The sequence below is a fragment of the Hippocampus guttulatus genome, chromosome 15 (assembly GCF_054856545.1).
Source record: "Hippocampus guttulatus isolate MCC_2025c chromosome 15, RoL_Hgut_1.0, whole genome shotgun sequence".
In the NCBI taxonomy this organism is placed as follows: domain Eukaryota; kingdom Metazoa; phylum Chordata; class Actinopteri; order Syngnathiformes; family Syngnathidae; genus Hippocampus; species Hippocampus guttulatus.
The window spans coordinates 15906922-15931323 of record NC_141275.1 but is presented as its reverse complement, the minus strand read 5'-3'; the positions used below and the strand labels follow the sequence as shown (position 1 = coordinate 15931323).

General features: G+C 52.1%; 1 protein-coding gene and 1 long non-coding RNA gene across 4 annotated transcripts; one reads left to right on the top strand and one right to left on the bottom strand.

Annotated features, from left to right (window-relative positions):
• Positions 1–272: 272 nt before the first annotated feature.
• On the bottom strand, positions 273–13094 carry fgfr4 (fibroblast growth factor receptor 4). 3 transcript variants are annotated; one of them, XM_086130877.1, is made up of 20 exons: positions 12390–13094; positions 11261–11465; positions 8288–8457; positions 8068–8218; positions 7121–7381; positions 6893–6982; positions 6646–6812; positions 6432–6555; positions 5458–5648; positions 5233–5371; positions 4950–5143; positions 4733–4878; positions 4373–4494; positions 4168–4278; positions 3839–4029; positions 2223–2345; positions 1904–1974; positions 1694–1831; positions 1491–1596; positions 273–939 (listed from the first exon to the last, which is right to left on the bottom strand). In XM_086130877.1, the coding sequence occupies exons 2-20, from the start codon at positions 11349–11351 to the stop codon at positions 763–765; spliced, it is 2763 nt and encodes a 920-aa protein (XP_085987003.1). In that variant the 5' UTR covers positions 11352–11465; positions 12390–13094; the 3' UTR covers positions 273–762. The 3 variants fall into 3 exon arrangements, with proteins under 3 accessions (XP_085987003.1, XP_085987002.1, XP_085987004.1); XM_086130876.1 differs by having other exon boundaries at positions 12478–13094; XM_086130878.1 differs by lacking the exon at positions 12390–13094 and adding an exon at positions 12085–12335.
• On the top strand, positions 1734–23932 carry LOC147194205 (uncharacterized). The gene is made up of 4 exons (XR_015103057.1): positions 1734–1843; positions 13884–14017; positions 22796–22867; positions 22965–23932. It is a non-coding gene; the product is annotated as an uncharacterized LOC147194205 (long non-coding RNA).
• The last annotated feature ends 470 nt before the right edge of the window (positions 23933–24402 follow it).

Genomic DNA, 24402 nt, shown 5'->3' with positions numbered 1-24402 from the left:
ACCACGCGCACACACACTGGAGGGGTGCAGTGGGCTTGGGATCCTCACAGTGTCCCCAAACCCGGGAGCCTTTACTGCAGACAATCAGTGACCTCATTATAAACAAAAATAAAATAAGGTGAAGCAAGGCATTCTCGCGCGGTTATAAATGTAACTTTGGGTTTCAAGTTCATTGTTTTCTATTTAAAAAAAAAAAAAACTTTTTTTTTTGTAAGAAAAAAAGTTATCGTAGAGGTTTTGGTCCAAACATTTGAGGCTCACTCCATTTTGTGTCATACAAAATAATTTATAAAGGCAAGTGTATTTGCATTACCGCTTGATGATATATACATACAATATTTTATTGTTCTAATATATTCACAGGAAATCATCAATTCAGACACTTCCGCCAACTTCTTTTTTTCTTTTTAGCACAAGAGATCCTGAGTTTTAAGACTTTTTGTTTTAAATAAGCAAGACAAAAGTAACATAATCTTATATAGAGAGATTTATAATTAACAATCGCTTCTTTTTAACATAGCAAAATAAATCTATATATATTTTTTTCCTTGTTAAAATAAAATGTCTTTCAAAATAACATTTGGGGAGAGGCGGGCGAGTGGTGGCGGGCCCCTGCTCCGGCTCCTCGTGGCACGTTTTTGTGTGTTTGTGCCGCAGTTTACCAAAACGTCCCGGCGGTTGCGGTCCAAAATCCATCTGTCCTCAGTGCTCCATTCAAAAAAACAAAAGCCAAGCAAAACGCGTCCTGCCGGCACAGGGGCCTTAGCGGGGCGCCGTCTTGGGGTCCCCGCGGGGGCGCGCGACCTGGTAGCCCAGCAGGCACGGCTCAGTGGACAGCGCGTCGTGCGTGAAGACCGAGTCGTTGTCGGACGAGCACGAGCTGGATGTGTCCTCGCACGACGGCGAGTACTGCTCGAAGGGTGTCGACAGGTCCAAGTACTGCGCAGAGACACGCGTGTTAAGAAGACCGCAAAGAGGAAACAACCATTGGACGGTTCTGTTGCCAGAAGTGGGCAAATTTGGGGGGCTTCACGGCTACGTTTGGATTTGCAAACTAACAGGTCGGGGAAAAAAAAGGCTCCCGTGTAAAAGCAATGTGTACAATTGTTAACGATTTGTGTTTTTAAATCGGTCATTTTGTTTGTTTCATCGGTAGAACAAAAGTTCTACAATAGAAATGGTTTTGTGCCCACGTCGTTTTCTTCATACAGTACGTCCATGCTCGTTAACATACTGCACCTGAGTTTTAGACTAGCATAGCGTAGCCTAGTTAGCATAGCCTAGCTCATAATAAACCTCGACAGTATGTAAGAAATCGGATCTTGGCTTTCATTTTAGTTTTGGCTTGGCTTTTCACTGATCCTAGTTAGCATAGCTTCATTTGGTTTCATTGTAATGGGCAGATGCAGTTTGAAAAACAGTTCATTGCATTGCGTCAGTTAGCTAACATTCCCCTTCTCTCATCTTAGCATTGCAGATGTCGTACTTACCTCATCGGAGATGGACAGCAGCACCTTGTCCAGCTCCTCCACCAGCTGTTTAAAGGTGGGCCTCTGGATGGGAACCGCATGCCAGCACTCGCGCATCATCATGTAGCTTCACAGGACACACGCAAAACCCCCCGCCCCCAATAAATATTCGCAAGTAGACAAAGCGAACCGACACCTTGCCTTTGGCCCCTTTCTCAGCTTACAGTTCATGGGTGCAGTTGGAGGGCTTGTCCATGCGGTGTCCTTCTTTCAGCAGCTTAAAGAGCTCCTCAACGGGAATGCCAGGATATGGCGAGCCCCCCAGGGTGAAGATCTCCCACATGAGCACGCCAAACGACCACCTGCCAAATAAGGTGAGCGCTTCTGAATGACACTCGGATCATTTGTGACGGTCGGTGGTATGTGGCGCTCACACGTCGCTCTGGTGCGTGTAGACCCGGTCGAACAAGGCCTCGGGTGCCATCCACTTCACCGGCAGGCGTCCCTGCGCACAGATACAGATTAGATCGCCGCCCCCCCCCACGGGTTGCCTTGCCAACACAGCTGCGAGCATTTAAAACGCCGACTTTCATTGTCTGACTGTAAAAGACGCCTCCCTGCTCAAGTCTGGCCAAAGCCAGCCCCCCTGCGCCTTTCCCTCTTTTCTAATTACGTCCCATTCCGCTGCCTGCCAATCAAGAGCTCAACGTCTGACTGGCGTCTGGAAGTACAGTAGGAGGAGCCAAGACTCACGTTGGTGGTCTTTTTGTAGTAGTCGATCTGGTGGACGCCCCTTGCCAGGCCGAAGTCGGCGATTTTCATCACGTTGTCCTCTGTCACCAGGACGTTCCTGGCCGCCAAATCTCGGTGGATGCACTGCCAAAATAAAAACAGAGGGATGGGAGGGGGGTGGGGGCAGAGGGGCGATCGTTTCAGACTCTCCACTCAATCCGATGCATGAAATAAAACCAACTGTGCACCATATGATCAAGCACTCGGCAACGGAGGTCGGGGTCAGAAAAGCTCCCTCGAACTAACAAATCTAGAGCAGAACCCAGGGACTGTCTGTGGGGCAACCGTTAGTCTCGACCTGTTATGTTGAGATGGACTGACCGAAGACATCGACAGTTATGTTCGACAGTTTTTTTGCTATGTGGCAGGACGAGGACACGGACGGACCGTGCAAACCTCCACACAAGGAGGCTGTGGCCCAGATTCGAACCCAGAAACTCAAAACTATAAGGCCCATGTGCTAAACCCGAGCCCTGGTCTACGAATGGTTCATGTCAAATTGGGGTTTTATGTATTTATTTATTTTTACTGCGAAGCGAAATGTCATCATCCAGGCCGACTTGTACTCAAGGCATACACCTTCATGGAGAAATGCGGGAGTGTCAAGGAAAAGGGGGCGTGGGCTTGAAAGACCCGGTTTATGCGACTTGAATGGGCATCATTTAAGTTTATTTTGGTTTTCGTTGGAAATAGACTCTGGCTTTTTGCAAGAGCGGCCTTGGTTTGCGGGCCTCCCCATAATGGAGGGTTACTTTGAGGCTCCGGCAGTGGCCTCACAGCCCAGAAACCCGATGCCTCCGCCCAGACAGTCTGTTTGCTAACAGATTTATGGCGGTGCTAAAAGGGACAAAAGCCCGAAGACGGCGGGGACGGACAGATGGACGGAGAAGAGTAAACAGGACTGGAGTCTGAGACGGCGGCTGGCAGACAAAGAAGCGTGTTGATGAGTGAGAGCAGAGGGCGTGCTGGTGAAAATGACAAGAAAAGAAAGATGGGAGGGGGGGTGTGGGGGGTATCAAGAATATTGCAAAAAAGACCCATCTGGACTAGTGATGTGAAGGCAGTGTGCTCAATAAGCTCCCCTGATTCAAACTAGAGCACTTTTGTGCATTTTGACCCTTTCGGGCCATCCAATTATGAGGCTTCGTGTTCCCACGTCGTTGGCTGCGCTTCCTATCCAGGCTCATAAATGCATTCTAGTGGTCGCATTAGCATCGGATCCCGCAACGAGTGGTCCAAAACCACCGACCAGAAAACATCCGGCTTCTGCGCTACATAAACAACTTTAAAATCTCCAAACGCGATACAGCCTTGTGGCTCATGCTTCAGGCAACCGCCATCTCACCGATTTTGGGAAGTCTATACCCAAGTCCCAATTTAGTTTGGAGGACGGCGCGAGCAGGAACGGGCGGGCGTATTTGAACACGGGTGAGGGTGAAAGACTGTTTTATCAGGTCCCTCCGCAGCACCGACTTTCAGCCATTGTGAAAAGCTTCGGATGGTATCCGCCACAATAAATGGGGGCAGTTGACTGTACTGAGAAACTGGCCCAAATCTTCTTTCAAGTCGAGACGTACCCGTTTAGAGGCCAGGTATTCCATCCCTCGGGCCACCTGGTAGGCACAAGACAGCAAATCCTTGAAGGTGAGCTGCTCCTCAGGCACCTTGGTGACGTCGAAAGTGTAGTCCATGCCCGGAGGCCGTCGCGCTCGCAAGTACTCGCGCAGGCTGCCTTTCGAGGCGTACTCCACCAGTACGTACAGGGGTCCTGGTTCCGCAGGGGAGGGCCGCAAAGAGAAGGTGGAAACGGGGTTTATTTCAGTTGTTGTTCTCGTTGTGATTTGGGACCAAGCGGTCAAGCCCGCGGCCGCCCCGTGTTCAGGGCGTCATCGTGGCTCTAACTCACCCTCCTGCGTGCAGACTCCAAGCAGGTTGATGATGTTCTTGTGTTTGTCCATCACCTTCATCAGCTCCATTTCGGAGATGAGGTCAGCGAGATCTTTGTCCGTGGCATCGTCTGTAGCAGTAGAAACAAACCTTTTTGCTTTTTGAACAGGCACAAACGTAAAGTAATCTCTTCAGGTTGGAATTTTGAAATACACCATTCTTACCTTTAAGCATTTTCACCGCCACAGTGGTGGCCTGGTCCGGAGAGTCCTTGTTGATGCCGTAGGCCTCGGCTCGAACCACTTGGCCGAAGCAGCCTTCCCCCAGAGGTTTCCCCAGCGTTAAGCTGGAGGACAGGACGGCAGTTGGTTAAAAATAAGAGCGTCCGCTTGAAAATTCTGCGCCGCCATAATTTGGGGCTCCGATTTCTTCAAACATAGGTTCCTTTTTAGGTCTCGCGCATGAGCTGCAATTTAAATTTGGACAACTGAAGACAAATGTTTTTGAGGCTCAAGACGCAGCTATTGGTCCTGACCGATTTTAGCACAAGCTACACTGGAAGACGTCCTCTCGGGTTATCTTACTTGTCCCTGGGGAACTCCCAGTCGGGGTCGTGCGGTAATTCAAACTCCATCACTCCGGCCAGCATGGGAGAGCAGCTCGATGAAAGGCGGGCCACCCTCATCAAAGACGCACTGGACTTCCCTGATGAGTTGGAGTCCACCGAGTACTAAAAGCAAGAGGCAACTTGAGCTCTTGAGCTGTCGACTCAGGAAGACCAACTTTTGCCGCCATGCGCACCTGCCGGCGCAGCGGGAACTTGGAAAGCTTCTGGACCGGGAGGGCGTCAAACGGCTCCCGTCGGGGGTGGACTTGCATCCGACACAAAACCGCGATGACGACGGCCATGATCAGAGCCAGGAAGCCGCAGGCGTAGATGATGATGTCCGTGTACTTGGTCTCGATGCTGTCCGGGGAGTCTGCGGCTTCTTCCTCTGCGGGACGTTGGGAACCGTTTGCAAGTTATTCAAACGTGGCGCCCGAGGGGTTGTCGCATCGGCCGAGAATGAGCTTTTGCCTTTACCCGAAAGGACGGTGAGCCAAGCCGACTGGTAGGCAAAACCGATGGAATTTCCAGCCAGACAGGTGTACTCTCCCGCGTCCTCCGTGGTGATTTTAGACAGGTAGAGCACCTCCACCTCAGACATGTTGAGACTGCCGGTCTACGTGAAATGTCCAAGACAAAAGAGAGGTGAGAACCCAGAAGCTTACCACAGCACAAGACCGCGGGCATGCCAAGGTCACCGACCTTGAGAACCTGGACGTACGGTGTCCCGTCAGGTCCGTATCGGCTCCCGTTCCTCTCGATGTGTTTGAGCCACTGGATGTGTGGCTGCGCATCACTGTAGACTTTGCACTGGAACTGGACGTCACTGCCCACTACTGCTGTGGTGTTGGCCGGTAGACCCGCCTGCAGGATGGGCCGATGGGGCGAGCGCTCTGAAGGCAAAAGAGCAAAGGTCCAACCCGAGCTACCTTCATTATTTGGGGTTGAAAAGGGATTCCGGGGGCAGGGTTTCAGAAATACCGCTCATCGCAGGCTCCGCGGTGTAATGTGAAAGACAACTATTCAGACTTGGTCACAATCTTCCTCAACTAGTTGTCCGGGTCACATTCAAGCTGGGGAATTAAAAACAAAAAGGCCACCCGGCTCCCTCTGATCAGCGGTTAGTCTCATTCTCTGATGTCTCGTTAGTCCCCCCCCCCCCGCCCCCCCAGCCAGCCGGGAAAGGGAAACTGACCCCGCTGTGGATGCAGGGCCAACAAATGAGCAAAGAAGCCCACCACCACCAGTCACAGGTCAGGTAGAAAACTGCTTTGGACGCCTGACTGTCCCCATCCCGCGCGCCACGGCTGACGCCAGGCGCCGCGTCGCCTTTTGCTCCCCCCCCCCCCCCCCCCCTCGCCGATTATCCTCTCCCTCACACTGGACGCTTTCATTTAGAGGTGTGATGCTTTTTCCACAAGAGCGAAGTAATGACCGCCGCTGGAGCTGCCATGAATACGCTCAGTCAGATGGCACGGCTTGCCTTGAAATCCAAACTTTTAAGATCCCATTCATTTTATGGACTGAGTGTTTATAACCTCAGCCCGGGGAAACATTACTTTTTAGCTTTTTTGCATGCACGAGCCAGTTCCGAAGCTGTAAAAATGTTCTTGGGGGCGAACCCCCACAACGCACTGACCCCCTGCCCGGACTGACCTCAAATCTCTGAATCTTACCTAGGACATCAAGGACATAGCTGTGAGAAATAGCCCCGTATTTGTTTTCCACCACGCAGGTGTAATTTCCTCTGTCTGAAGGCACAACACTCTCCATCACCAAGCTCCAGTGTTGATGCCTCAGCTTGCAAAAAAAAACAAACAAAAAACATCAGGCGATGACTCGTACTCGTCCAGAAAGGAGCAATCCAAAGAAGAAAGGAAATCATATTACCTTGATGCCCCCGATACGGTGCTCGCCTCTGAACTCCCTGCCATTTTTGAGCCACCGAATACTGGGCAAAGGGTTCCCCATGGCCGGGCAACGAAACTTCACCGTGTTGCCCGCCGGGACGGCATACAGCTTCTTTTCCATCCTCTGGGTGTGGGTCCAGTAAGGACCTGCCAAGACCAGACCGCGCATCAAGTTCCAGCTTTGGGTGGACTTTACAAAGAAGCTGCATCGCCGACCACCAACGCACCTCTAGAAAGGTCAACTTGGTCGTGTTCGATCTCGGACGATGAGTCGTCCAAGCCGTTGTCCTCGTCATCGTCTCCTGAGCCCAGCGAGTCTACAAAGTGAGACGAGTGAATGGCAGCGGATCCTTTGCCACGGCGTGATTTCGTGAGCGACCGCGTCCCGGACGGATACGACTCCCACTGTACGGCGAACGCCAAGGTGCGGATTGGTTATTTCCTTTGCGTCTTACCGGTCACGGTGACGGTGAAGTTCTTCACGGGCCCTCTGGTTCCGCGCAGGGCGCACACATAGACTCCCGAGTCCTCGTCGGTGATGTCGGCGATCTCCATGACAGCGCCATGGAGCTGGATTCGGGGCGCGGGCACCAGCCGGTTTCCCTCTTTGTACCAGTTGACCGCCATGCCCGGCCGAGTGGGCGTGTCACAGCGCAATTTCAGGACGTCGCCCGGCTCCAGCAGGACACGCTGTGCCGTGTCCCCAATCAGGACGTCTGTTTAGAGTGAGCACAAAAGGGTTATGGTGCAACTCCCACCGAGGCTGAATGCGGTTTGACCTCAGGACTGGACAGCAACTACTTGCGGACGCTGCGCATTTGACCAACCCGGATGAAAAATCATTCCCCTAGGTTGGCTAGCACCCGCCGCTCAGAGGCCTTCCCCCCCCGCACCCTCCAACAAATGACATTGCCATGGAGATGACGTCTGACTGACCGACCCGACCACACCACCGCCACCCACTCCCTTGAGCCGCTTCATTTTGTCGTCCCTTTTGTGGATTTTGTGGATGGCCGGAAAGCATTCGAGCGAACACCGTGAAGCTCCCTCCCCTCTCAGTTCATTTTAAACAAACAGAGCCAAGGAGTGAGGAGGAGAGAATAAAGCGAATGAACATGTCGCAGTGTGACAGTACACTGAGCGCAAAGCCAAGGGGGGTGGGGGGGTGGTGAAGGTTCACCGGAGACCCGCTAGGTCTCACTCGCTTCCGTTCCTTTCACATTTCCGATGAACGTGTCCACCTAATTTCAGTTTGGGAAAAGCTTTGGCGCATGACGTTGTTTCTGTCATGTCCACCATTTTGGGAACGATGGGACCTGCGCAAGAGGGCTGTTGTGTTGCAAGTGACGGCCGTTGATGTCTGACCATTAGTGAGCCAGCGGACTTAAGGATGAGGTCTTACCTGGCAGGACTTCCAGCCACGCCGACCGCATGGCTTGCACGGTTCTCCCTTTGTGTTTGCTTTCGGCCACGCAGATATATTCGCCGGCGTCCTCTCGGCGGATGTCGGACAGATGCAAGGCGTTCAACTTGGATGCGTTGCTCCGCAGGGGCTGAAGGCAAGGCAGCTTTTAGATAGGCGCCTTGGTAAGAGGCTACTTTTTTTGCGGTTTGCCGCTCACCGTGAGGGGTCTGAGGCCCCGGCCCGGTCCCCCGAGCTCCACCTTAAGCCACTGCACCCGAGTGGATGCCGGCCGGTGGACTTTACACAGCAGCTTGGCCTGACCGGTCACCGTCGCCGTGATGTTTTCCGGGTAACCTGCCACGATCAGAGGTCTGGACATCTGAAGAGCTGGAAGGTGAAAAAAAAACACATGCCGAATGTTAGAGCTACTGTTAAAATCCGGGTCCCTGCAGGTGTTAAGAACAAAACCGCTGTTGCACATCCCGCCGGTTTTAGTTGCCCCCCCCCCCCCCCCCCCCCCAGCATCCGGCAGCGGAAGAACATTGTGTTCCTATCCAACTGAGGCCGCTTCATGCCACTAGGAAGTGGCGATAGAGTGCGCAGATAACCTGGCTCCTATCGTGTCACTATCGGCCACAGTGGACTCCATTCATCGGGTCACTCGCTCCATTCATGTGCTCGCTGCGCTCGCAGCATATGCGCTCCCCCCCCGGCCGGGGACCTCCATTACCGCTCAGTCACTCAGAACGAGCAATTTTCCAGGGCAATTTTCTGTTTGATTGCTTCCTGCGAGCGCTTAGTGAAAAGGCAATCTGTTCTCCTGTCAGAGTGAAGTGCGGACCTTTTTTTTTTCTTCTTCTTCACCAACTGCCCCAAAGTACACACGCCGCTAATGTACTCGGGAACAAAATGCACAATCGCAACATTGAGCCTTGCAGGGGGAGAAAAAAAAAAACACAACAAAACGGCAGACTGCACGGAAACACAAATCGGTCGATTCCCAAAGTTCGGGAGACGCTTGGGTCGTCGCCGCGCGGGGACTCGCGCTAATGAACTTGCAGGGGCGGGGACAGCCGTGCCCTGCCGCTGAACTTGCGGCGGGGTGTGAATGATCACCCCGAGGCGAGGGGGCAAGCGAAACAAGGCACAAACACAAACAAAACTGCGAGACAGAGGCGACCGGGTGGAGGGCCGGCAGTTCAACTCGCCGTCTAACGGACTAAATTGGGCAAGAATTCAAAAGCAAAGGCTGCCGGGCGTCAAAAAAATAATTGAGTCTGAATCGCCCGAGTGGCTTTCGAGTCAAGCTGTCCTAGTAATGACCTTCTCAGTGCTCCCACTAAATGGCCTGACCAGCAGATGCACCCTCGCAAGGGGAAAGGCCTGACCCCGCCTTACCTCTCGGAGCTCCTCCACACCTGCCGGCTGCCTCAGGTCTGCATGGGACCAAAGACTATGGGAGGTACCTGGACCAAAGCAGAGGCTCAGAGGGGACGGAGCCTTTTCCGTTGCCGCTCCCTCTCTTTGGAATGAACGTTCGGAACGTTCTTTCAAACTCAATTTCTATTCTTTGGCTTTTGACTCTGCGTGAGACTTGATTTTTACCTTGACTGTTTTTGTGCTTTCGACTCTCTTTGTTCCTGTTTGTTGTGCTCCGTGTCGAGCACTTTGCATACAGCGCTGGTTGTCTTAAAATGCTCTCGAGCTACACTTGCGTGAAGTGAGATTCGTACTCGTGGACGTCTTCCATCGCCAAGTCCATCAGCCATGATCCACCGGTTGACTTGGCAATTTCCAATTCCCCACTTTTGCTCGTGTTTTTTGTACGTTTTCCGTCCTTCCGTAAGGTACTGTATGTTTGTGTCAAGTATTTGAGGGCAGTTTGGTTGCGTACTTTCTTGTGGTCTCCCTTTCGGAGAGCACAATTAAAGATTCTGACAACGAAACACACTATTGTTCACACGACAGAGCGACATTGTACATTTCTGTCTTTCCGGAACTTTGGGTGAAGTATTTCAGGACATTTTGGTCGGGTCGTCGTCCCCACCTGACACGTTCTCGCGGAAGGCTGGAATGCATCCTCAAAGTCCTGGTCTGTCTCTGATCCATCTTCATTCATGGCCCTTGCAAATAAAGTCAGGAGGGTGTCTCTGGAGCAAGCCCCAGCTAGCTAGCCCCGCCTCCGTGCTTGATGCCCCCCAGCAAGCACCGACGTTGTCTTTTGCCGGTCCCCTCGACACCCCAAAAACACCCGATATTAAATTCCATCTGTGGAAAACATCACTGCCGCCTTCCTCCTCCTCTTCTTCTTCTTCTTCCTCCGCAGCCGGCGTGCGACCTGGCAGATTGACACTTCCGAGCCTCGGGGCTCGCGGCAGATCGGGTAGCACTTTTCCCGGCAGCCAAAACACACTTTGCCCCCTGTGCTCTCCATCTCGCAGGAGGTGACGGGTCTTGGAATTTACAGTGGAAGCACCTAACTTACTTTGGAATAGACCCAAGCGGAGAACCCCCCCCCCCCCCCCGCACCCCCGGCTCCATCCAACATATCTCCTTTTTGCCATGCAGGAGCGCATCCAGATTGTGGTTTAGTGAAGGGAACTGGGCGGAAATGAACATGTTTTTCACTCAGGGGTGGCCCGATGCTTCGCACGTCTGCTTCACGATTCTGAGTGCCTCTTTGAATCTGCGCTGTGTGGAGTCCGCGTGTTTTCTCTGCGCTTAGGGTGGCTTTCGACGGGTACTCCAGCTTCCTCCCGCATTGGAAAAACACACGTTGGGTTCATCGAAGACTCGAAATTGTACATCGGTGTGAGCGTGAATGCATCGTGTCTGAAAACCAAGTCTAGGGTGCACCGCGCCTCTCTCCCGAGGCCCCCCCCGAGCGGGGGCGACGGAAAACAAACGCGGGAACGACTGCGGCGTAAACCCGAAAACCAAACCGGGGTTCTTCCTGCTGTGAGGCAGAGGTCCAAACCACCCAACTCGGGATTGTCTTCGGGCTCTTTAGCCAAGCGTTCCAGCTGATAGATTGGTGCCAGTACCCGATCTTGCCGTTGATATCGAAGAGCCAATTCGGTGTCAGAGATTCTGCTGCCGGTCACCCAGGCATAGTCGGAGACGGGACTCCCGCTCGTGAAAACAATGCCCGCGTCGACAAAAGTCCCGTCGCCTTCCTTCTTTTCTTTACCTTTGGTTCTTGCCGCTCCGTCGCGGGACCTGGCCGAGAGCTGGTCCGAGTAGCAGAGCAGGAGCAGGCACAACGCGCACAGCCTCGCCATGCCGATCTTCTCGAGGCTCGTTCCAAGGCTACGACGTCAACGCGGGAAGCCCGGACCTGGCCTCACCCGCCGGCTCCTGGCATCGGCGACGCCGCCGGTCCTCAAGTCCGGAACCTGCGAAGGCAAAAGAAAAATGGGGACTGGGCACTCCGCGCAATCCAACCTAAGGAGCGACTGTTTGGACTGGGAGCAGCTGCATTCTGAACCAGATGTCCTGTGAGCTGTCCCGCTCGTCTGTTCAGTCCTACATTGTCCAGGGCTCTCCCTCTGCGTCATGAACGAGGGGCCGAGCTGTTACCTCCTGTTGTTTGTCGATGGACGGCGCTAAGGGCCGACCCCTGACCGGGGGGAAGAAAACACTTGAAACTTGCCAGGGAGACACGGAACATGAAGGTCAACAGCGTCTCCCGCTTGCTTCCGCGCTAACTGATCAATCTGCGCGCTTTCTCGTGGACGTTTTTTTTAGGCGAACCGACGACGGCGACGCTGTAAAACCTTCTCGCTGATATTCGGCTTTGCAAAATAGCCACTCTGGGATCGGAGTCTCGACGGATCCGTCATTTTCCGTCCACGTGACATCTCGACTCTCTTAAATGCAAATCCGGAGTTATCCGGCCCTTCTCGTCGCAACAGGGCGGCATGGAAACGAGCGAGAGATAAAGCGGCTCTCTTTGCATCGCTCACGCCAATCACGCTTTGGTGTACTCGTGACTGCTCAAAACGGTCCTCGTACGGATTGCGCGTTGACAATCGGGCTCCGAACGTGATGAAACGAGTGGTTTCCAGGAGCAAAAAGCGTCTCAAACGCATCGGAGGAGAAACAAGAAAAAAAAACGGCAAACTTTTGAAGTGTCGGAGAAGAAGAGTCGAGTCGGGACGAGCATCCCTTTTTTTTTTGTGACACTTTTTCACAGTTGTGAAGCGTGCAAACGTGCCAAAAGTCCAAACTCCGCGCACTGCGCACGCGGACGCTCTTCAGGTCGGGTTCAATGTCTAAAGCACTCGTTTCGCTGGCTTGGATTCCCAAACGAGCCTTACCTTTCAACGCAAATGAACTTGAAACGGCGGGTGAAGTTTGGGGCGAGGAAATGAATGAAAGCACACGTTGAAGCTCTTGTCTCCTTACCGGCTCTTTTTTTGTTGTTGTTTTCGGGGAGGACTTACTCCTTAGCCCAGTCCTGAAATGCTGAAATCCTCATTTAGCTTTTTTTTTTTTTTTGTAGTCCACCGGTGTCTCTTTCAAAGCAAAAGGAGCAACTAGAAAATCACGTTTCTTGCGCGGATTCCCGTCTGGGCAGCCTTAGAAATCCATCCCGCGCCGGGCGCCCCCCCCCCCCCTCCCGCCGCCTCCTCCTCCCCTCGAGTGGCGACAGCTGCCGGGCCCCCGGTGCGAGGAGCGGGTACAATCACTCAAAGTACATCCATGGAAGGGGGCACACAAGGGGAAGCTGCAAGGGTCCTCCCCCCGCTGACCGCCGCGACGGTTATCCGCTTCAGCGTCTCACGGCGCCTTTTTTTGGGGGGGGGGGGCGCTGAGCTGGTGCCTCTCTTTTTTTTTTTTCTTTTTTTTTTTACGCGGCGTCCACGGGTGTCCCTTCTTGTAGTCTTCCTCCAACCGTGAGTGGTTTTATCGGCGTTTAGGTCTGACCGGACCTCCGCCAAGGCTCGGCTCGGTCGACTTTGGAGAGAGCGTCCGCGTGCGTCCGCGCTGCAGCTCGGCTCCGACTGCACTGCCGCCACCCCAGCAGCCGGCGCGCACTCGCAGCCACAACAACAATGGTCCGAGTGGCTGGGGGGAGGGCGCGTGTGTGTGTGTGTGTGTGTGTGTCGGAGAACGGGCGCGCGGGGGGGGGGTGAACTTCTGCCCCCCTTCTCCCCTCGATGCACTCCCCCCTCATCGTCTCAACGCCGGCAAATCAAGAAAAACAAAAAAAGCGTCAAACACCTTGTGAACTCATCTTTTATATCCAACACCCCCACCCCACCCCACAATTATTTTGACTCCGATTTTTTTTTTCATCTAGCCACACCCGTCGTAAATCGGGTTATCAAAACATTTCTTTTTGGCAAGTACCCATTTATGGCGCCTTAATTGGCCTTTTATGCAAATATGCCATCGAGGGAGGGCGCCTCCAATGAAGTGGCTTTATTGAGTGAATGTTTTGTGAATTTCCGACATGTTTTAATTACAGGCGAGGAGGAGTAATCACATTAGCACCCCCCCCCCTTTGCTTCTTTTGAATGTGCAACAATTGCTTTTTAAAAAAAATGTCGTTTATTCAAACATTTTTTTGGACAATGCCGGATAGAAAGATGTGGATGATGGTGCTCAAGTTCTTACATAGTTGGGGAGGGACATCTAAGTTCATCAGCGGGCGTTGTTTTAGCCGTGCGCCACCCCCGACATTAGAAAAATTCAAAAACTAGCTTGCGCTCACTAGCGCGAGCTAGTCTTTGTGCATTTCCGGCCAGAATCTTTCAACGCGTACACTCGAACGTATTTTGAAACAATTGTCGCATTTTACTCCGCAGGCTCTTGAAGCCGCAATGCATCATGGGCATCGTTCGTTCTCATCGCCAACAGACGCTCGTCCCGGAGACAAGACGATGGTCATAAATCCCTCGCCGCTATTATGGCGTGTCCTCGTTTGGAGTACGTCTCAAAGGTCAGTGGATAAAAAATTTTAAAAAAGCGGCGCGTTGTGTTCGGGACAGCAACGCAACACACGTTTGTGTATGACAAACACGAGAAGCCACCCAAGCGTGATCTGTGCCAGTGGCCATTAAGCGCGGCCCTTATCTGCTTTATGACTTCCTTTATTTGTGTACTTTGACTTTCACCATAAAGCGCCGTCTGACCCCGAGTGGTACCGAAGGCCAAAGCTCGAAATTGATGTCAACACTCAAGCGGCTCAAGCAAAACTGCGCGCATGGCGTCTTTCCCTTTCGCCGAGTTATTTGGCGCCCCCGTGCAAAGTGGGAGTGCCCCCCCCCCCCCCCAACCCCTTTCCCGTCCTGAAGTGGAGTTTGTTTGTCGGAGCGTGGCAGGCACTCGCTTGGTCGGCGCGGGTGTTGTGTAACCGCCGTTTGAATCGGGGTCGGGACCTTTGTACCCTTATGATTCATGTTCACCAAGATATATACGCTGGCCAAAATTTGTTAGTTTGCAGGCACTTTGAGGGCCCCCCCCCAAAAAAAAAGCAGATAGGAAGCACACGAGTCCTTCGATTGCTTTTTGGTGCCGCGTGACAGGTCATCTGCCCTCATTAAATCTGTCGCATGCAAATGGCGTCAAAAAGCTTCTGAAAGAAGATGCGGCAGGGTGGGGGGGCGTTGCTGGGGGGGCTTTAAATGTGAAAGGGACCTGATGTTGCCCTCATGCGCCCCCTCATGCTGTGACGGCGACTAATGAGCGAGCGGCCACACCTCGCGTATTCTTCCTGACCTTTCGCCCACCTCACTTTCCCCCCCCCCCCCCCACGTCACCTCCTCCCAGTCATCAAGAACACCCCTCACCCCAACCTCCCCCCACCCGCTCAGTTTGTTACCAGTTGTCAGGCACCAGCCATTGCTGCCCCCCCCTCCTCCCGACCCCCACTCCGACACCATTAGCATAAGTATGTGAGTTATCATTGCTATCTGGGCCCCGGGGGTTGTGGGGGGGGGGGAGGTCAGCGGGAGCGGAACCGGCCCGTGTCACCGATGGCATCAGATAAAAGCGAAGGGACGCCACAGGAATCTGATTCTATCGCAGCCCACGTCGGGGAGCCGCAAAGATAACCCCCAAATATTCTGATTGGGGAGGGGGGGTGGGAGTCTTCATTGTCACACACCTGAAATCATCCAGCTCCGACCAATCAGCGGAAACTCGGAGAAGGTCTGATCATGGATAGGAAATCCATCCATTTTCCGAACCGCTTAATCCTCACTACGGTCGCGGGGGATGCTGGAGCCTATCCCAGCTGTCTTCGGGCAGTAGGCGGGGGACACCCTGAATCAGTTGCCAGCCAATCGCAGGGCACACAGAGACAAACAACCATCCACGCTCACATTCACACCTAGGGACAATTCTAGAGAGTTCAATCAGCCTGCAATGCATGTTTTTGGAATGTGGGAGGAAACCGGAGTACCCGGAGAAAACCCACGCAGGCCCGGGGAGAACATGCAAACTCCACACAGGGAGGCCGGAGCTGGAATTGAACCCGGTACCTCTGCACTGTGAAGCCGACGTGCTAACCACTGGACTACCGGGCCACCCTTGGATAGGAAATGTTCAAGGCTATTTTATTTGACGTCGGTATCAGAGCGGTATTTTATTTGTACTTTTTTTTTTTTACAGTTTTTAAGTCATCATAGCATGTTCATTTCCTGTTTAATATCTGAAAGTTGTATTTTCTGGAGGGGGTGGGGGACAGTTCACGGAATTAATGTGAAGCTTTGCGTTAATCATTAGATGGCAACAAAGGGCCGAGCTGCCGGTACGGGATTTTGTGATGCAAACTCGGGGGGGCGGGGCGGGGGGGGGGCTGCCAAAGAAGAGTGATCGTCCGATTCGGTGAGTCGGAGGTGCTTTCTGTGAAAACGCGTCCGCTTGATGCGGTGCCCCCCCCCCCCCCCGCTGCCCCCACCACATCACATACAGAAGAGTGAACCCTGTTTGAACCCCGCTGCTTTCATGAATCTCCCTCGCCCACTTTGCCAATGATTTGTTTGGTCCGCCTTTGAAGAACGTGGCCCGTGTGGCACGCTTGAACTCCGGTCACCTGTCGTGCGACACTGGCAAAAGCAGGTGTGGTGTTTATCATACCTGGCGGGGGGAGCCGGCCGCCGTCGGCCGCGGGGGTCTTGAGTGATGTGAATTTGCCGCGAAAAAAACGAACCAAAAATGGCCGACTTCCTGTTCAATTTCAGCCAGAGGCTTTTTTCGTTGGTCATGCATTAATGGACATGTCCGCAGAATGTTGTTTCGATCGGGGGAACTGGTTTTAGGGGTGAATTTTTTTTCAAACAAGAAAATGCACCCCAAATTTCTTTTCCCAACCAAAATTGGCAAATTTCCTGTTCAGTTTTCCGCACGGGTCCTTGAGATATTATGATGATGATTTTTTTTCTTGTTACGATAAACCACCCGCATTTGTTTCGATTGGTCAAACTAGTTTTAGTTTAGTTTTAGACCACCCAATTTTCATTTTTAATTGGCCGAACTTTCTGTTTACCATCACTTTTCGAAAATAGTCATTTTCAAGACCATACGACCAAAACGTCCACATTTTCCGGCATGTTAAGGCCCCCAGAAACTACGAAGAAGACTTTTTTTTTTTTCTCCTCGTCCCCAAAGGGCCAATTAATCGCCCCTCGGAGTGCGACGTTCCAGATAGTTGGCAGCGGCGGGGCGCGACCGGAGCAGATTAGTGCCCTCCAAACACGGCGTGACGTGCGCAGGATGTCCATAGAGAGGCATGTTTGGTTAAAGTCAACGCTGAGCCGTGAGTGAATGCAGACGCCCGCTCGCGCTGTGCCAGAGGAAATCCTGTTAACGTGTTACACATGCGGAGCGGAGCGTTAGTCATCATTACACTTCGATAAACACCCGAGAGAGGACGGAAACAGTTTGGCGGAACGACTCTTCCCTCCTGACGTGATTCATCGTAGCGCCGTTCTTATTTCTTTTTTTGGGACCGCGCTACCGCCGCAAAAAAAAATTTTTTCACACGAAAACAAATCATTTGATTGGATTTAGTTCCATAACACATCTATCCTCGCATCGAATGAGTTTGTTGCCATGATTCAAATGAGTAAAATGACTTGCGCAGGCCCGTTGACTTTACGAACAAATCTCAAATCTATCGATCCATATATACGATAAAATGCTCAGTGCGAGCATGTTCAGCAAAAATGATGTCAAGATCAACAACAACAAAAAAAGGTCTTCTGTCTCATTTTTTGTCGTGGGAGTGGGGGGGGGGGTATATATCATGAAAGGCTGAAAGAATTCGAAAATATACGGGAGTTAAATCAGCTTGATTTTAAGATATCCATTGCACCTGTCGAAATGTTTTCGTTTTTGGAACAGCACAGAATCCTTCCTTTGGTGGAAACTGAGCCCAATCCCAACTAAGACCTTCACGCATGCCTTCGGCAGCCATCGAAGGCACAAAAGCTTTCCACTATAAAGGAACCTCCCTCGCCATTGGTTCGCGGAAGCAACCCCTCGATCACGTCAAGAGCAGGACAGTCCTCAGACCAACTGGGCTTGCTTCCCTTGTTGGTTCCCAGACCACATTCGGCCAAATTCAAGGCCTAACTCCTCTTGTCCCAGAGGACTTGGTCCACGCTTTACGTCCGCGGAACGGAAATGCACCTGCCCCCGAGATCGTGGCAGACTCTGCGCTCTGGGAGGGGGTTGGGACGGATCCAAAATCACCAGGTCAAAGCGCACAAGCGGTTAGGAGGGACGGGGCCTCAGGGGTTGATGGCTGGGTTAAGAGGTGACGAAGCTCCGGGGAAGAAGGGAGGCTTGAAGATGGAGAGGCCGCGGTGGAAAAAAAAATCAAAGGGGGGGGGGCTGGAGGCCTGCCTGAAGGCGGCTGGCCTCCGTAACGCCGTTTCTCCAGTGTCCCGTCCTGTCGGCCAATGAGACCTCAGCCTGATATCCGTCCATCCAGCCAGCCACCGTTCCTGAACCGGAGTCTATCCCAAACGACTTCATTTGAAAGCCGGAAGAGACTTTGGACCGGTTGCCGGCCCATCCGTCCGTGACCTGATCGGCTTCTCCTCAGGAGGGTCGCGGGCGTGCCGGAGCCCATCCCGGCATTGCTTCCTACGAACCAAGACTCGGTCTGTTCCTACCATTCCCTACCCTGGAATCTCTTCTTGCTCCCACCGGTTCAAAGTACGAAACCTTCCAAATCCTCCAAAGGGGGCGAATCGCTAATACAGCAGCCGATAATGCTCTTCATTGGGAAGGACTTTCACCTCCAAACATTGCTGATCAATTCCATTCCTTCATTCTAAGCTTTTCTCTGGCCAAATCTCTCCCAGTAATCCCTTAGATCAGGGCACCAGCCACCCCCCCCCTTATCCCTGCTCTGCTTATTAGATCAGGGGCCCCTGTCAAGGAGAAGCAAGGATCTGGGGGCCTCATTGTTTGGCCCCTGATTAAGAGCTTCTCACAGTGGAGGATCAGGCTGAAGGAGTGGGAGTCGAGGCCATCTCTTTCTTTGTCCGGAGGGAGGCGGGGGGGGGGGGGGGGTGGTCTTACGGGCCACATTGTTGCGAGTCTTCTTCTAAAGGTGGACTGGATTTGGTGTGGGATGGGGGCAGGGGGGGACAATGAGACCTTAGACGATGAGGGCTTTAAACCTTAAGCTTGTACTTTCAGGGCCAGGGTGATGTCCCAATCCATCTTTAGATGTGAAGTGAGCAGCTTTGGGAGACAATGGCCGTCTAAATGCGGCAACGGGTTAATTATCTCCTCGCTATGGTGACTGAAAGCTGCAACCGCCTCCAAATGTAAAGTCCATCCTCTGCAAGTCCGTACCAAACTGCTTTTTTTAAAAAGAAATTGCATTTGTAGTTCTTTGGCCCATTAACTTGAGCAACAGAAAAGTCAATTAAGTCCCTCCGTGACTTAATTGATGCGATCATGTCTGAATTCCACCTCCGTATTTTTGAATCAAGCTACCCACTGAAGTGGGACATCTTTTGGGTGACAAAAAAAATAATAAATCATCAGAGAAGCCATTCCTTCCGCCTTGGTCGGATGACACGTAAGGGTTAGTTTACTCATAGTGCCGTCGGAGATCTCCGAGGCTTTTGTCAGCCGCTGCGGAAATCAAGTTGAGGTGGCCCATCAGGTTCCTGCGGATGTCCTCGTCGCTCCTCCACCCTCCTTGCCCCAAATGGCCCCCTTTTCAATCTCAACTGTTTTGTCTTCTCCAGGCACATTGGCCACCTGCCCTGGTCCCCGTTGAAAGACGGACTGGTCAGTGCCAAACTCGATTTCCGTTGATGGCTTCTTCTTGAGCCCCGAGGACATAAACCACCCCTGAGGTTCTTCTTTCTTAAAAAAAATCACTTGCGTCCGGTCTCATTGGCTTTTCGCCGTCTCTCTTTGTCGCTGAATGTTTGTTGGGGGTTCCTCGCATTTGCCCGACCACTGCCGACTTTTGTCTGTTCATTTGACTTCTCCACGGGCCTGTCGTTGGGTTTTCTTCAGTGGCTATTTTGACAAACCTCGGAATGTATCAGAATTTCCTTCGTGTTCCGTTAATGACCGATATTTCTGGGGTGGATGTTTTCATGGTCCGCCGTGTCTAGCGGACTTCTAAAAAGACTGGAATGTCAGCGCGTATAACGGCAAAGGGAGACGTCGTGGCGGGCGCAGGGAATACGGCATTCCAAAGGGATTGAGAGCCCGCATGGGAAAACCAAACGGAGGTGTTAATCTCAACCGAGTGACCCCCCCCCCCCCCCCGCCGCCCTCCCTTCCCCGAGCCACCCTCCTCTTCGTGTCCCATCAGCCTCCAAAGGGATCCTCTTAATCCCGCAGTCTCCCCACATGGACCAGGTCTTTCTTCAGTGTCAGTATTTGCACAAAGGCCCCCGATCAAAGCCGGTCAATGCGGAATGCGAGAAGACATGGGGTTTTTTTTCGTTTTTTTTGAGTGGATGGGAGTGATGCCAATTGGCCAGCCATCAAATAATATGCGCAGGAATGTTATTGTGCTTCTGCGCGATAGTAAAAACAGGCTTTGCTGCTAATGCCTCAATGTTGTTCGAGGATGTCTTTCAGTGTCTTTGCCGGCCGATAAGCGAGCGGCCGGTCCATTCGCTGCGGTTCCCACAGGTTGGCGTTTTCTACTCAACGTGTTTCGAACAGATTTCTACACGGGCCAAAAATGGGATCTCCTTCCTCGATTTTGCCCAATTGAAGACGAGACAACGGTGGCGCAGCACTATAATTGCGATTTCATCCGCGATTGTCCGCATTTGACGGGTGCAGCTCCATTCATTTCGTTGGCGGCGTGTCAAAAGCAATTGTCAAAGGTCCCTCGGCAGGATTCCCGCCTCTGCTCTCCTCCTGAGAGGCGTCTGCCGTCAAGACTGCTCGGATGATTTTTCCGCTCGGTGTCCGGGGTGTCCGCATCTGTGGCTGATTTGCACAACAATTAAAATAAAAAATAAAAGAAGAAGGGCCTCCAGCAGCCCTGACTTAATTAGAAGGCATCTTCAGCTGCGGACAAAGACACCCTACAAGCTACGCTAACAAGTGTTTGCCTTCGCGTGAAGTGAGAGAATATGAGGCATGTCGGGAGCAATCTTTCTAGTGGAAAATAGCGAAATAAATGATGCTGTTGGCCACCCGGGGGTGTGCCGTGGACAGGCTCCTTGGTTTCTGGGGAAGGGGGAAGGGACGGGGGCCTGGTTTGGTGGTTAAAAAGTGATCAGATCTTTCCGGAGTCCCTCAGATCAACAGGGCTCTGAGATCAGCCCACTAACGTTTGCACGCGTATGTGTGCACGTCGTCCAACAGCGCAGTGCCGCTCGTTGTCATCGGAGCGTCAAGCTGCGCTGAGGGACTGACACTCACTCGCACGCAAACCAAGAAAACAAATTGCGCAAGGCCATGTGATAGGCGGGTCAGGTGACACGGCGGTCACATGATTTCATAAAGCGTCTCCTGATTCCAAAGTCTGCAACGACATTCCAGTCATCGTAAGTCTTAAAGCCACCCAGTCAGGGGCCGACTAATCGTCAATGTTCAACCCCTTTGCTACTTAATCATGAAACACATAACCATGATGACTCCACGTACAATATGACCCTAAAAGTTGACCCTCAAAATTTTCCCGTGGCATGTGCGCTTCGAGTGATTTTTTTCCTGCTCAGTCTCCTCACAAAGCGGTCAATTGCTGACCAATTCGGAATTTTGTTTGATATGATTTAAGCTGTAAGTCATTCCGATCATCGATATGACTAGGACATAACCCTGACAATTATCCTGCGGTGTGGAGTGCGTTAAGAGCAACTTTTCCGCCCTAACAGTCTGCTCAGAGGTGTTTCGGCGGGGTCCGGGCATACCACGCCCGATGATCAGATCTTGCACGGCGACTATTCTGTGCTATGTGCTGCGTTAAGACCGATCGTGTGTTGCCCAATCGACTCTGAAAACACTCACTGGCCCACAAATGGTGACTGTTGGACCCGTTTGAAATGACTTCAGCGGGGTGCACAAACACCAGTAATGGCTTTGGCTTTAAAAGATTATCCTGGATGATTATCCCGCGTTCAGAGTCATTTTCCGGGTCGACAGCCCTAAATGTTGAAACGATTCAATGGATATGACGCACGCACCTGGACCATGAGGCCAAATGTTGGCGGTTGGCCCGAACTTTGAACCAACGCTGCCGCTTTGCGGTGCATGCCAGGCGTCTTTCCCTGATGATTGGCATCCCCTTGGAATCGGATCTCTCGGAGGTCGCTCGCGCAGGAATCAAATGTTAGCACCTGTAAAAGCTCGATCGGCGATGTTTTAAGTCGCATTCTAAACGGTCACGCTCTTGTCAAAGAACAAAGCTGGGGCACATCGTGGTCATCTTCACTTCACCCCAATTTCATTTCATCCTGGCATGACTTCCCCAATCAAGGACTTTGTTGTTCACTCGCCGGCGCCCCCTCTGGTCCGTGACCCGACCCCGTGAAAATCAAGTGGCCTGCCCAGTGTACACAGGCAGGCTTTTGTGGCTTTTTTTGGGGGGCGGTGGGGGAGTAGCTTTTGTCTTGAGAGAGATAAAGCGGGAGGGGGTCTGCCACACACACACACACACACTGATAACGCATAAACCTTTGATGTCAATCCTGCAGGGAAGAAGATGGAAGAGGGGGATGGGGGGGGCTGTTGCAAGATTACAGGAATAGCTTCAGGGACTGAAGTTTTTGTAATGGGTTACACACACACACACACACACACACATGCACCCCCCAGTCCGTCCCCTCTTCTCATGTCATACTTTCATCCATCCGTCCTTCCATTTGAACTTTTTTCCTTTGCGACCTTCCTTCCATGCATCCTCTGTCCCTTCTTTCCTTTCTTTCACGCCAGTCTTGATTGCTCGCTCCCTCATGATTGGCCTGACATCCCCTTTTGTAGCACAACCCTAAGAAAGACTGTCCCAAATTGATGGTCGCATTTTAACTTGAAAATTGTCTTTTTTATTTTTTTTTTTATGTAATTGATTCCAATGTAAATTCTTAGAAGATATGTTCCATTTATTTTATCTCGATGAAACCCGTGATACCATTTGGGATTATTAAAACGCCAAACTTCCTTCAGGATGTTATGCAGTGAAATCGGAGAATGAAACAAGAAAGAGCAAAAGTGTCCGTGTGTGTGTGTGTTTGTGTGTCTGCTGCGTGCGCACGTGTCAATATACTTCCTGCAGGATGTTATGCCGTGACCCCCTGAGGATGAATCTAGAATGCGGAGGCTCTTCGGTGCATCCTGATGCTAACAAGTATGTGTGTGTGTGTGTGTGTGTGTGTGCGTGTGTGTGTGTGTGCGTGTGTGTGTGTGTGACCGCACAATGCACATAACCTTTCATTCATGTCCAGAATCCCGCTTCACTCTTCCACTGGCTGTTGGCATCCCCGCCCCCTCCCGGCAGGAAAAATAAACTTGACCCCTGGCATCCGGGCGCGACGTGACCTCTGAACCCCCACTTCCCCCTCCTCTCCGACGAGGCCTGGACGCAATGAGTCTCCTCATTCCATCCATCGCGCTTCCTCCTGGAGGAATTCCTCAAATGTTCTCGGAGGCAAGCGGGCACACGCCGCGTGTTCAGGTCAGTGGGCCGCCCCTCAACCGCTTCGCGGGCGAACGCCGCACCTTTTTTCGTGTCTACTGACAATCGCTGCGCAGTGGCGCCTTGAGATAAAAGTTCAGCCGACTTTGGAGTAATTTGCGAGACAGTTCGGCGTCGAGGCTTCCACTTCTTTTTTGCTACAGTCTCCCATGTACTCTCCCATGACTTACCTCCATTTAGCTTAATGCTAACAAACAATGCAAAAGGCCATCGACAGGCTAATGCATTGTTATGAGGCTTTCGGCAACACAGACTCGTAGCGGCGTCAGCGGGTTGGAACGTAGTGACGGAGAAGCTCGAGGAATGACGGCTAGGCACGGACGTGGTCACCTTCGGAAATGTTCATGGAAATCAGCTTGCTGGTACCTAGCAAGGAGCCGAATGGCAAAATTTGCCAACGATCAAACAAAGTTCTTCTGTTCGGATTATAGTGCGCGATGGGTCCATCCGGAAATTTGAGCCTAAAGCCCAACGAACCAAACTATTTGAGAGGAGCTTTAAAAAAAAAAAAAAAAAAAAAAAAGCAAGTTGCATATTATTTGCCTTGCAGGCTTCGAAACAGAAGTCGGCTTGTCTGGCGTACTTTGTGCAAAGTGAAGATTAATTTCCCCGAGCTCAGATGTACGGGTGGTGCCGCCACATCGTCTCGCGTTGGGTCCCATCCAACCACAAAACACACACACACACACACTTTTCGGTGGCTGCCCTTTAATCCGCCGCACAGGCACAAATCCGCCCTCTGAGGCGACTCGGGATGAAAATAGGCTGCAATCAGCGAGCGGCTCTGAAGTCGTCCTCCAAGAAAAATGTTTGGGCTTTTTTTTTTCTCTTCGCTTGTTTACGATGGAGACGGGTAGATGTGCCACCTGCACTTACGGCGTCGTGATTTTTCTCTTTTTGACCCCCCTCAATGGGAGACTTGTCTTCAGAGCCTGCCCGATTTCAAACGATCCACTTAGCTTTTGGCGGCTAATGTTAGCGTTTTGTCAAACCCTCAGCGGCTACAACGTCCCTCTTAACTCGTGTGGGCGATGAAATAAGATTGACAAGGAAGATGTGGCTCTTGACTGCCCGCTTCGACTTCACGTATCAAGTCAACGTAACTGGGGAGAGAAAAGAAGGCCGAAAATCGAGGCCGAAATATGCGTTGAACGAGGAGGGAGATTTGGACTTGGGAATGACGGTGA